The sequence below is a fragment of the Triticum aestivum genome, chromosome 1B (genome assembly GCF_018294505.1).
Source record: "Triticum aestivum cultivar Chinese Spring chromosome 1B, IWGSC CS RefSeq v2.1, whole genome shotgun sequence".
Classification (NCBI taxonomy): Eukaryota; Viridiplantae; Streptophyta; class Magnoliopsida; order Poales; family Poaceae; genus Triticum; species Triticum aestivum.
In genome coordinates this window covers 117,892,326-117,905,371 of record NC_057795.1, presented here as the reverse complement: position 1 = coordinate 117,905,371, position 13,046 = coordinate 117,892,326, and the positions used below count along the sequence as shown (strand labels likewise).

Below are 13,046 nucleotides of genomic sequence, written 5' to 3'. Positions count from 1 at the left end.
CTGGAAAAATGAAAGAAAAAAGTAAATGTAAAAGGAAAACATTTAAAAATGTAGGAAAAAATAAACCGCAGCGAAAAAAACTCGAATGAGACTGAAAGAAAATCCACCTAAAATTGTAAACCGAAAAAAGAAACAAGAAAGGGCAAAACTAAGCACACTTGGCACGTGCTTAAAACATGGCGAAGTTAATGGGTGTATGGTTGGGTGGCAATTTAACACGCCAAATAGGGAATCCCGTTCATGACAATATCCGTTAGAGCAACTCCAACAAGTCGCCTTAAAAGCTCTCTCTAAAAGTGGTTATACGTGGTGTTCATATAATTTAGGAGAGATTTGCAGGTGAGCATGTCTAATAAGTCCCCTTAAAAACTCCCCCTATAACTGGTTTTGGCAGTGACAGGGCCGGCGGGCAACGACGTTGACGTCGGTGTTCAGCGGTGGCTAGCGCTGATGTGACGTTTTTAGGGGAAGGTTTACGGGAAGAGGTATCTTTCCCTAGATGGAGGGGAAGTTGGATTGATTATATGGGGTCTTCTAAATTTTTTTCCGCATTTACAAGACTTGTTGGAGCATGTTTTTTTTTTGGTCCAACTCCTTCCAAACCAGTTTTTTATACCGGAAAGGGGACTTGTTGAAGATGCTCTTAGCTTGTCGATTTTGTACAACTTCAGGTTTACAAGGGTTTTTGCCCTCCCTGTTGCACTGTAATGCATCATTCCTTCAAAAAGAAAAAAGAAAACCTGCAGCCTTCATTTTGTATTTTCGGACCAAGTCAACTCCTTGCCCTGATCACGATGAAGGTCACAAACACAATCATTGGAAATGGAATGGCGTTGTTCTCTTCTCATGGTACTGATCAAAGAAATGCTGTTGCTATCAACCTCAACATGTTAACATTAATTAAGCACGTTCAAATGGCAGCCTAAGCTGAGTTCGATAGAGGATGCTACTCCATCTCCATGGCATGGCGGTTCAACGGTCAGGATTCCACGCACCGGCTCCGCTATTTCGGGATCTTGACGCGCAGGGTGGACACTGGACAGATCATAGACAGGGGATGATTATTAACACATGAGATCTTCCTGTTTCCAGGCAACACCGGAACAACCCGACTAAAGAAACTCTGCCTGACCCCAATAACAAGCCACCGCCAACATGCGCACATACTATCACGACGGTCAATTCTGGTCGGACCAGCAAACCAGGCAAAGGAAAGGCAGAGGACCAGAACAACGTCGTGCCAACAAGGACTGTTTACTATGACTAGAAATGCATCCACGAATTCCTGCAGTACATAAACTAGTTTTCCCGAGCCACATGCTGGCTCAGGATTACGATGTGGATACATCATTAGTAGCAACAATCATCACATGGTATGTGTGGCAAGGTGTCTCCATAAATACAAAATATCTTCTAAAAAACAAAAGTAGGAGCAATCCGTGGGGGGGAATAGTTGGGAAAAGGAAATCTGTTGCAATGCAACTAGCAAAGGAATCTATGCACGTGAAAACTGAAGAAAAAAATATGCCCGGATAAAAGAATACTTTTGCTGCCAAAGGAAATGCTCGGATACTACAGTGCTCGTTGCATGTGAACAGAGACTACCAAACAAAATGCTCAGATAATAATGTTCTGGTGTTCTCTTTCTCAAAACAGACCTGTAAACTCCTCACAAAAGATAAAGTAAACATTAAATACTTTTTTTCCAAAACAAAGCCGTAGCAAAGGACTGTGGTTGTTAATTGCTACCCCCTCCGTTCCTAAATATTTGTCTTTTAAAAGATTTCAAATGAACTACCGTATACGGATGTATATAGACATATTTTAGAGTGTAGATTCACTCATTTCGCTCCGTATGTAGTCTCTTGTTGAAATCTCTAGAAAGACAAATATTTAGGAACGGAGGGAGTAGATAAGAAACATGTAGAACCATATCTACCTAAAGATATTTTTCTATTTTTACTGTGCAAATAATCTTGATAAATTTTCAGTTGAAATGAAGTGTAAAGCAGAGGAGTCAGAGATATTCCCATTTTCAAAGCACAGACAAACTTGGAAAATAAGAATAAAATTAAAACTAAAGACTAATCATATTCAGAGTCTAGCTATGAACAGGTTAGAGATTGAACCAAAAATCATCCTATTCCAAATAAACTTGGCAATAAGCATGAGGAAACCTCCAGATATATCATTATCCAAGGCTCTGCTCTCAACCAGAGCACCCCCTTCTGCATTTTCCCAAATAGCATCTCAGTGTATAACTACTCTTGAACAAGAACTACTAAGAACAGGTTGCGAATTCAATGAGCATAGTCCTAATAGACTTGGCAATCAGGACGAGAGGGAAACCAAAACATGCAGAAATACCAATCTCCAAGACTCTGTTCTCAACCAGAGCACCCATTTCTGCATTTCTCCAAATCGTATCTCAATGTCTAGCTACTATGAACAGGTTTCGAATTCAACAAAGAGGAAACCAGCGATGGCTACATCCATCCATGGCGGAACACACTAGCAGTATCAAATCTGAAGAACTTTGACGGAACTAAAGAGCAGGTCAGTTCGGATACTCCAACAGCTCGATCTTGCCATTCTCTTCTTCTGAATCCTTCCGGTTGTCGAAGAACTTCGCGACGAAGGAACGAAGGAGATGTGCAGTTGCAGTATCAAATTGGAACAAATTCTAAGGAACTACTAAGGGAAAGGGGAGCGGATTGGTTACTCCAGGGACTTGATCTTGCCATCGTCTTGTTCCTGGCGCTTGTCGTCCCCCTCCCCCTCCTCTGGCGGATCGATCCAGTTGTCGAAGAAGGTGGCCATGAAGGAGGAGCACTCCTCAGACCAGCTGCGGCGGTTGGCGGAGGCGCGCCACTGCTGGTCGGTGATCATCTCCGGCGACAGGCCCCACTCCTCGAGCTCCTCCTTGGTGTGGTGCATGAGGAGGCTGTACTCGCCGCCGGGCCCGAGCTGCATCACCCTGAACTCGCAGTTCTCGAAGTTGTTGAGGCGCTCGAACTGCTCCACGGTCCACTTGAACCACTTCATCATGAAAACGCGCGAGGTGAGGCCGTGCGAGACGATCACCAGGTTGGTCTCGCAGGTGGTGCTCGGATCCAGCCTCCCGTTGTCGATGTCCCTCCACAGCGACTCCAGGAAACCTGCATTGCGATGGGCCGGTTCGGTTCATGGATCGATCGGAGGCGGAGAAGAGAAAAACCGACGATCGAGTCGGAAGGGAGGGGAATCGGAGCGGGCGGGGAGGCTTACTGGCGACGCGGTCGAAGACGTCGGCGGCGGACTCGCCCTCGGGGAAGCGGAAGAAGAAGCGGCCGAAGCGCTCGCGGGTCTCCTTGATGGCGCGCATCCGCTCCTCGACCTGGAAGTTGCCGAAGTCCTGCTCGCGGACGCGGCACTCCTCGCGGGCCCCGATGATGCGGTCGCGCGGGAAGGCGGCGCCGATCCCGCGCAGGGTGGCCCGGGTGCGCTCGTAGGGGGAGACGTAGAAGTAGACCTTCCAGTTGGCGTCGGGGCCCCCGGAGGAGACGACGTCGAGGATGCCCCGGCCGGCGGCGCGCGCCTGCTCGACCCCGCGCGGCGTGAGCGGGATGCGGTAGTCCGGGGTGGTGGAGTAGGCCGACATGTCGAGGTTCCCCTGGCTCTCGCCGTGCCGCACCAGGATGATCCGCTTGGGCAGCCGCCGCGCGCACCCGGCCGCGTGCTGCCTCGACATCTCGCAGAAGGGGCACGACTCCTTGCCGCACCCGCCCGGGCTCGCCACCGTCTCGCGTGGTGAGAATGACATCGCTGGCGCCAGGGCGCGTGCCGGTTTATATAGAGGAGAGAGGAGGTGGTGGGTGGGTGATGGAGAGCAACAAACTCTCTCAAGTTCCTTCTTGGCGCCGCGCGCTGATTGGTCCAGCTGCAACGCTGTCTCTCTGGCTTCCGCCCCGCTGTCCGACTTGCGCAACAAGGAACTGTTACTATCAAACACTCCAGACATTTCTTTTTACTGCAAGTTTGCAAAGCTACTGCACATGCTGCTCCTCCTGCAATACATTTAAAACAATGGATTTCAATTTCCTTGGACAAATTTTCAAATTGTACAGTAATGTGTTAATTTTTACCATTTCCATGAATTTTTCCATCGCTTTACAAACATGTATGCTACCATTGTATCACAGATGAAATGTTTACTACTACAGCAAGCTTTTAACATTTACGGTTTGTTATGAAGAAATTACCATGGTTAAAGCATCTCAACCCGTTATTGCAAAAGCAAGTTAAACGGCAAAAACGTGCAACAGGCTAATCATCTATCAGGCCAGCTTCCAAACACATCATCTATCTATGGATATGCCATGCATTTTAGGGCTAGTTCTTTTGAGCGGCTTAAAAAATACTCCCTCCGTCCGGAAATACTTGTCATTGAAATGGATGTATCTAGATGTATTTTAGTTCTAGATACATCAATTTTCATCCATTTTAATGACAAGTAATTCCGTACGGAGGGAGTAAGTTGCTTCTCCCCAGTTTAAAAAATAAACCGTCTTTTAAATTTGTTAAGACTTTTAAATTAGATATACCATGATGGAAACCCAATGAATAAGAGAGGCAACTTATGAGAAAAGCTGAAGAGGAGGCGGCTTATTTTTAAGCTGCCAAAAGAACTGACCCTTACACAGATTCCGGTGTTTCTGGTACTTTACTCCTCTTTAAGGTTAACCAAGCCTCTTGATTAAGGAGAGAAGATAACGCGGTGCAAGCAAAGGCACGTGATACGGCGCATAGCGTATCGCAGTTGCGTCGCCACCGATTCCAGTCCCATCGCCACCGCCGCTGCTGCTTTTGTCTCCGTGAAGCATGTGCGGCGCACCGCGAAAATACCCCACACATGGCGGCTGCAATGTGAAACGGGGGCTAATAATCGGCATCAGAAGCAGCCAAGCAGTTCCCTGCTCCACGACCCTCCGCCTCCTCTGCATGCACGACACAGCGTCTCCGGGTCGGTGCTTTTGTTTTGGATATGTATTGTGGAGGCCGGATGATGCGTGTACCGGTGTAGGGGGCGTGTCGTGGGACCTCACACGGCGTCGACGCACGAAGCTCTGTTCAGACGCACGGCGAACACGGCTCAGGTGATCCGTGATCGGGCCGGCCCCATGCGTGGACACGTAGAGTACATCTTCTGCTAACATAATGCTTCGATTAATCACACACAAGGCCCACCCAATTGGTCGGGTGTACTACAAGTTAAGCATTTTGTGGTAACTAAACACTACACACTACACACGGTAAAGATTGCTTTGCGCGCAAAAAGATTGTATAAGATTCATGATGTAAAGCAACATATGTGTATAATAAGTAACAAAGGATGCATATCATAAAGCTAGCAGGAACTGCTCTCAAAGGTTTGTTTTCAGGAGACAGGGTTGGTATCACTTGGAAGCAACCTAAAGCGTGCCAAATGCAAGTCCAAGTTGGAGCATCAGTGGGCACTGCTAAGAACAGGTAAACTAGCCTTGAAAGCCCGGCTAGAATCGACTAACAGCGCAATACTTGTACATAAACAATCCTACAGTCCATCAACTAAATGTATGGGGCCTGAACCTGAACCTGCTCCGCCCATTTTTAACAAGCCGCTGAATACCTTGTCAAGGTTCCGTAAAATCATTCCAATCTCACGGTGAGGAATTGTGCAACTTCTTGGTGGTAATTCCAGATGTGAAATGGGAAAATGGCTTGCACTCCAAAATAAGAGAAAAGACATCAGCAGAGCACCAAGCCCAGGCACAACCAGGTCCAGGCGTGCAGCTCAAGGATACCATCTCTTCTCACCGCCACATGCAACCCCCAAAAAGGTCGACACGCTAGCTCGTGGGAGCAAGTCCTCTCCCCCAAGGAAGAAGAACATCTCATGTGGGGCTCCAAGGCACGGAACCGGATAAGAAGATCATGGGTCCAGCTCGGAACTGCATTGCTGTTTCAGCTCACCTTTCCTTGGCCACATGTCTTTGACGTCCAGCTATCCGTTAGACAGATCTAGTAGATTTCGTGTTGTTTTAGACCGTCAACAGGGCACAAATGTTCTCCACATGCAGAAGATCGTCTAGAGTCTGCACATTCTCTGCGTGTATCTTGCGGATCGTCTGAAGTCTGAACAGACTTGACCGGACAGAGAGAAAAGAGGGACTGGAACCAATGCCCCCAGGTGTCAGTGTCAGCATTGAAAATGTGATGGCTGTTGGTTTCAGATAACGAGCTAATCCTGGAATGAGCGTGTCCAAAACGAGGGAGAAAGAAACAAGGAGGAACCCACAGCTATGAATCCCTATGGCCAATGGATCCCTACAAAGCTACCAGCCTGTAATCTGGACATGCTATGAATAGAACAGCTTACCTAACCTCGAGATATCCACCGTTTTTTTCGACCCACAACTGACGCCCTGGATGAGTTCCGTATTTGACAGAGTTAGTGCAAATGCGGCTTAATCTTTTCGAAAGGTTGAACAAAAACACTTGTTTGTGTTTTCACACACACAAAAAAAACAGTTGTGTGTTGCCTAATACGTACTTCAAAATAGAATCAGCTAGTTGTCTTCTTCTCTGTTGATCGTGGGGTAACCTTAAGGTAGATGGTACAAAACGAGCAATGCTATATCCGTCTACTGTAGTCCTGATTGGCTAGTACCGGGTAATGCGCCTAATGCAGTTCATCATGACCTTTTCAATGGGCTGCTAATAGATGATAGTGCATGATCAAGTTGAGGTAACAAAGCTGTCTCTCTATAAACAGATATAACCAAAATTTGAGATGGGCAGGCACTTTGTCTGACTGGTTGTGCACTCAAATACAGAAAAATTGACAGTACGTAAACAAAAAGGCATTATGATTGCGGAAAGGAGAAAAGGAAGTGATTCTTCCTCTCGGTATGAGCAATATCATCAAGTCAACTGTATTTAGCACTATCATCGTTGCTACTACAGAAGTAGAGGTACCACAGCACAAGTCAAGGCCCAAGTCACTCTCAAGAACAAAATAAGGTCATGCTACAGTTGCAGGGTGGAATGTAACCTCAAAAGGTTCCCTCCTCGGCTGATTTTAGTGAGTTGTATGTCGAATTTACTGGCACCCACTCAAGATCTTTATGTTAGCTACTCAAATCTGTCTGTTTTCCTAGTTGGATAATAGTTGGAACAATGCGATGTTCTCTGCACAACAGTAGGATATTGTTAAACCCTCCTGTAGCTAAAACAGTTCCTTACAAAAGGATACAAATGTGTCTCCATCGTCCCCATCATTCTCATCCCTCTTCTCTAGCCCGTGATCTCACAGTTTCGCATATTACGTGTTTAGATAGAAGTTTACAATGCTCTACGATTTAGCTTGAGAGATTTCGCAACGTAGTTGAACTATCAACAGCTACTAATTAGCAGTTGGTGTCTCCACTGTGTTAATGGTCTAGTTGTTAACCAATGTATATCATTGGATTGTATGATAGCTATGATCCATCATTATGAGAACAAATAGATATACAGTTCATATAACATCATACCAAAGTGCAGCTGTTGTGCCAATAAAACCAAAATACAACTTCCTTTTTGATGCCCCAATTATTATCTACTTGTTTTCAATTGCAATTTACAATATTTAGTTTCCTACCAACAGCAATTTAGAACTAGGTTTATCTGGTGAACTGTGTGGTAGGCAATTACGCATCCAACTACTTAAGTGGCAGAAGTTAAAAATGACACTAGTTGTAATTTGTTAGTTCCCAGTCTGTAAAGGACAAAGGCTAAAAAGAAAAATCATTAACCATCCCTGTTATTATGTTTCAATCAATAAATGCCTCATTGGAGAGTTAGTTTTACCTTCTGCAGAAAATTTCTCATAGGATGATGATTGGTAGGTAACAATAGAATATAATCGCTCAAATGCATAGCTCAGATTTTTAAGGGCTACTTCATTCAGATTGCTGACATCATGCAATGTTTGAAGTCTTTTTTTAGCGCAATGTTTGAAGTTACCAAAGGGTAAGCATCACAATTATGGGCTAATGGGCTCATGGAAGTCGTCAGTTCTAGATAACGATATGCACAAAACAAATGAAGGCAAGTGAGCATACTTCAACAAAAAGTGATGGTACAAAAAACAAGATTTAGTGATTACCAGGAAGTGGTCTTTCCTTATTTCCAACTCAATCAATTATATGAGTCTGAGATCTGGCTGAAACAAGAACAGGTTTCACTCTTGTATAAATTCCTTAATCCATATGATGAGAATATCTACAAAAGCAAATTAAGTAATAAATCATAACAGTAGTACTAATGAATGCAAGATAGTAGAGCAAGTATCTTCTCAATTCCACTATGCATCGTAACACTAAGTCACAACTTATTTTCCATCTTTCAAACTAAAGAAATGGAATGCCAAGAATTCACACGAATTTTCCTTTGTAATATATACAAAATGGGTCAATGGGCGGGCTACTGAGAAATAAGAGCAACTCTAACACGGATCATCAAACCGAACACACCAAACATCCGCGGACGCGTCCGCAAGCACCGATAGGGGAGCCGGACATCCAATCCTATGCACCAAATGCCCGCACCTGTTTTTTTCTAGCCGGTCATTGTGCTTGCTTCAAAGTAAACAACGATAACATTGAAAAAATTCTCATTGGCATTTGACCTAACACTTGCAGGGCATGGTGTTGGAAGGCGTCGGCAGGGCCTTTGGATACCTGGCTGCGGACGGATCGGGGTGAAACGGCGGCGTAGTCCAAGGCAGGCAGGCACATGGATGGGGCGGCGGATGGTCAGCAAGGCCTGGGCGGCTGCTAGGGTGGTAGGGCGGCGGCGGCGGACTGGTAAGGTGCGGATACAGAGCAAGGGGGGGGAGGGGGGGGATGGAGTGGGGGAAAGGGAGGGGATTTTGGTAGGCTAGGGGTGTCGGAGGCCTACGTGGCAGAGGTCCGGACTCCCGCAAACCTCCCACGAGTTTGTGGCCGGTTTGCAGGATTTCGGACGCCCAGACGAGCCCGCAGATGTTTGAGGCACCGCGTTGGATGGCAAAAAAGGTCCGAACACCCCAGTCTGAACGTTTAGGGGCGGTCTGTGATCCGCGTTGGTGTTGCCATAAGGAACTGGTTTTACTACTTTGGGCTTTTTGTGCACCTTTTTGCATATAGATTGCTATGAATTTCACCAGTAGTAGTAAAATCTGGAAACGTAAGAAGATGACTAACTAGAGGCTGTAATCAAGATAATTCTTTTGTTTTCTGTGCTCAATAAAAGGTAGTTAAACTTGTTTACCATAACAGTGCTGTGGGGAGTGTACATTATCAGTAGGATTTAGCAAACAAAAATTTCTTTCTAGGGCAACGTGTGAATGCATAGAGTGTGGCCGCTTGGCTCCATGGATTTTTTTTAAAGCAGAAAATCATGTTGATAAGCTTCCAAATAATTTGGAAAAAACCCAGCATGATATAGATTTGGCCTCCGTATCTACAAATTTCATTGAAAATATTTTAAATTGCGGCATACAAAGAATATAAATGTGAGAGTATGTAATACTCCCTTCATTCCATAATATATCGCGTGTAGATTTTTTGACAATTCAAACATTGTAGAGTATGACAAAGTTTATTGAGAAAAATATCACCATACAAAAATACCAAGTACAATATACAACTACGCCTCATGATGTATCTAATGATATTTATTTGGTATTTTAGATGTAGATATTTTTCTCTACGAATTTGTTCAAAGTTTACGAAGTTGGTTTTTGAAAATATCTATGCGCACTACATTATGAAAACGGAGGGTGTAGCAAATAGTACACATGTTAAGATCTATATATTTGTAGCCCAGAAATTAATATTCCAATTTACAGGCATGTAGTGAGCATCTACATGTGAAAACAAAATCAGAATTTCTGAAGCTCCAAACTGTGTTTACTGTTTTTTTTATTGAAAAACCAGGCTGAGAGCCCGGGATCCATTTTTTGTTTCCTTAGGTGAGTGTGGCTATTGAGAAATGTCATCATTCATGGCGATAAAGAGACAGCCTTGTTTTCCTTTGTGGAGAACAAAGTTGTTGAGGTGTCCTTTTCAAAAAGTGACACAATGTCAATTCAAAGTTTCCAACTATGCTAGCGACACAAATAGAGTTAGTTGCCAGGTGATAAGAAGTGGAGAACTGGCATCCATACCCCCCTTAAAAAGGCAATACGTCCCTATGCTGGCATCTCCACTGCACCTTCTACCAATTCAGCAATTTGATATTGCAGTCTCAGCAACCATTTTCCGTCAAGAATCTGAAGTGCAGCCCAACTTAGCCATGCATTCCAAATCCTTAATCCGCGAGTCGAAACCTCTCAATGAACTACACCGTCAGATCCAATCAGGGGGGGCACAAACCAGCACCAGCTCTGCAATCCCGCATCATCATCCGATCCCCTCAAACGAGCCCCCATTTCCCAGCTCCCGTCCAATCAAATCCGCTCCAGCTCGCGGGCGAACAACGAACAAGGAGGACGACGAATTCCACCCGAATCGGCAATCGAGCCCTCAAAACAAACGAGCACCGGCCACAAAACTGAAGCCCACGGTCAAACTATAGCGCAAGGCAGAGGACCAGATAATTCCACCACGAAATCGCGGATTTCGGCCGAACCACACATAAATAGAAACATCTGGAGAGAGGGAAAGCTCGCATCGCACGTACCTCGTGGCCGTGGCGTGGTCCGGCGGTTCCTCCGTCGGACGGAGGAGGAGAGGGAGGGAGGGGGGAAAGGCGCCCCTGCTCGTGAGAGGTCCAGAAAGGCAGGGAGAGAGAGAGAGGTGTTTGAACGATCGAACTGCATTATTTTTCTCTCTCTGCTTTTAAACCGTCTGGCTGGCGGGTGGGGTTGCGTGAGCACTGTGCGTTGGGCCGCGCGAGTAGAAACAAGACTTTTTCTTCGGGGGAGGAAGAGGGGAAATCGCCTTCTCGATGTCATGTGGGCCCGTCACGCGGCACCGGATCTCTGTGGGTGCGGGTAGGTTAGGTGGTTTCCGTCACCACGAGGTGGATCGCACGCGCGAGGGGGCGGGTCGGATCTCCGGATGAGAACAGCTTTCCCTTTTATGCCTTCTTTGGATCACAGGATTTGCAAAGCAAATGTATAGGAAAAATAGAGGATTTGGTTGCCATGACATAACCAATTTTATGGAATTTTCTCAGAGGTCGGACCTCATGCATGAATTCCACTGGAATCGGCACCTTGGCAACCCAATTCTAAGGAATTTCAATGGCCAAATCATGTGATCGAAATGCGTTCCGTAGGAAACAATCCTGAGGATTGATATCCCGTGAGAACCCTCTGAAAATCCTCCGATCCAAAGAAGACGTTAAAGGGAAAATATATAATAATATGGAAACGCTCCGCCGCCTTCCTGTGCGTCAGATTGACTCTTGATCAGACGGTCGAGCGCACCCCTTCATGTCCACGTTTCTGCAACTCATGCTTTGTCTCAAAAAAGAAAGTTTGCGACTGCCTAGCTGGATCCCACGACGGGCGGAGACTCGTGCGGCTGGGAGGGCGACGTCAGCGAGGATTCTAACCAGATCCGGCGAGTATGGTGCGTGTGCAGGAGGCCGAGGCATCCGGCAACGGCGGGGGCGAAGACTCGTGTGGCTGGGAGTGCGACGGCGGTGAGGATTCCACCCGGGTAGGATGAGGATGTCGTTGGCAGGAGGCGGGGATGTCCGGGAGCGGCGGGGGCTCGGCTCGGCGAGCTCCGGCGGGGTTGGAAGCGAGCTTCATCCCGAGGACCCGCAACGACAGCAACGCATGGCGCTCTTGCGTCAAATGATGGGCGGATGGAAAAAACATAAGGAAGGGATGGAGGCGAGGTGACCTGGCGAAGGTCCAGCGCTCGTCGGCGGAGGCGCGAAGGCAGGGACGGACGACGTCGATCCTCCCTCACCACCATCCTGGTGGAGCCCGTGGCCCGCTCTTGCTGCTACCATGCAATGAAGAAGATAATCTCCGCCCGCCACTGATGGCAAGGCTGCTGTCTAGTTCTGCAACATCACTTTTGTTGCAAAAAACAAATGTGCAACAAGAACTTTGTTACAAAAATAAATCCACAACAAAACCTTTGTTGCAAAAAAAATCCATGACGGACGACTGGGAGCTGTAGATGCTTTTCTAAAAACATAGATGTTGTTGCCAAAAAAATGCAACAACTACCTTGTTGCAAAAGAATTCTAACATGTGACCTTATTACAAAAATTTCTGCAACACGACCTTTGTTTCAAAAAAATCTGCAACATCTGTTGTAATGGGGAGGACGACGCTCGGCCACTTGATGGCGTGGGATCTGAGGGCTCGCGATCGGGCCGATCTTTTAGAAAGATCGGCAGGCGGACGCGTAGCACATCCATATTAATGTCAAGCAGATGTCGATTACATCCAGACTCTACATCAACAAGATGCCTAAAAACATCCAGGATGTACACAACAAATAATAAAAGAAAAAAGAAACAAAATGAGAAGAAAAAAAGACCTCGCCACGGTGATCAATCATCCGTAGTAGCAACATTCTAACCACCACCAAAGACAACACCTGGATTGCAAAGGAGGTTCTCCAAAAGCAACGTCTTAATGAAGTAAACAATACATAAGTGTTGTCGTTGCCCAATCAAAGATCTTAGGTTTTTACCCTTGAGAAAGACCGCGTTCCAAAAACAATGCCTTCAACATGGCCACTGCCATGCACAACCAATAAAGGCAAGACCTTGGGCTTTCACCCTGGAAATCATGACTCGATAGCACCACCAACAAAGAAGTCCTCTAATGCTACCGCCCCACTTGCGGAGGCCACTACTACAAGTCAGGTACCATCAGCTCACAGGAACTCGTGTCCGGTCTGGATGGGAACATATCCAGCAAGCCAAGTCTGAACAACTTCATGTGAAGCAAAGTTTTTATCGCATCCAAGACCCTGCCTTTGCCACTTGCGGGCCCCCCAATCATGCCATGGCATTCTCCGCATGTGTTG

General features: G+C 46.3%; 1 protein-coding gene across 3 annotated transcripts; it reads right to left on the bottom strand.

Moving 5' to 3' along the window:
- Positions 1–2,123: 2,123 nt before the first annotated feature.
- LOC123111063 (phosphoglycerate mutase-like protein AT74H) lies at positions 2,124–10,863 on the bottom strand. Of its 3 annotated transcripts, XM_044531750.1 has the most exons (5): positions 10,726–10,863; positions 8,168–8,283; positions 4,673–5,185; positions 3,268–4,046; positions 2,124–3,158 (listed from the first exon to the last, which is right to left on the bottom strand). In XM_044531750.1, exons 4-5 carry the CDS (start codon positions 3,998–4,000, stop codon positions 2,719–2,721), a joined length of 1,173 nt encoding a protein of 390 aa, XP_044387685.1. In that variant the 5' UTR covers positions 4,001–4,046; positions 4,673–5,185; positions 8,168–8,283; positions 10,726–10,863; the 3' UTR covers positions 2,124–2,718. The 3 variants fall into 3 exon arrangements, with proteins under 3 accessions (XP_044387685.1, XP_044387677.1, XP_044387693.1); XM_044531742.1 differs by lacking the exon at positions 4,673–5,185; XM_044531758.1 differs by lacking the exons at positions 4,673–5,185; positions 8,168–8,283 and having other exon boundaries at positions 10,726–10,743.
- Between the last annotated feature and the right edge of the window lie 2,183 nt (positions 10,864–13,046).

Coding starts and splice junctions, on each gene's coding strand:
- LOC123111063 (XM_044531750.1), bottom strand. CDS start 4,000: ATGTCTGGAGTGTTTGATAGTAACAGTTCCTTGTTGCGCAAGTCGGAC. Junction 3,159..3,267: donor CGTCTTCGACCGCGTCGCCA/GTAAGCCTCCCC, acceptor ATCGCAATGCAG/GTTTCCTGGAGTCGCTGTGG.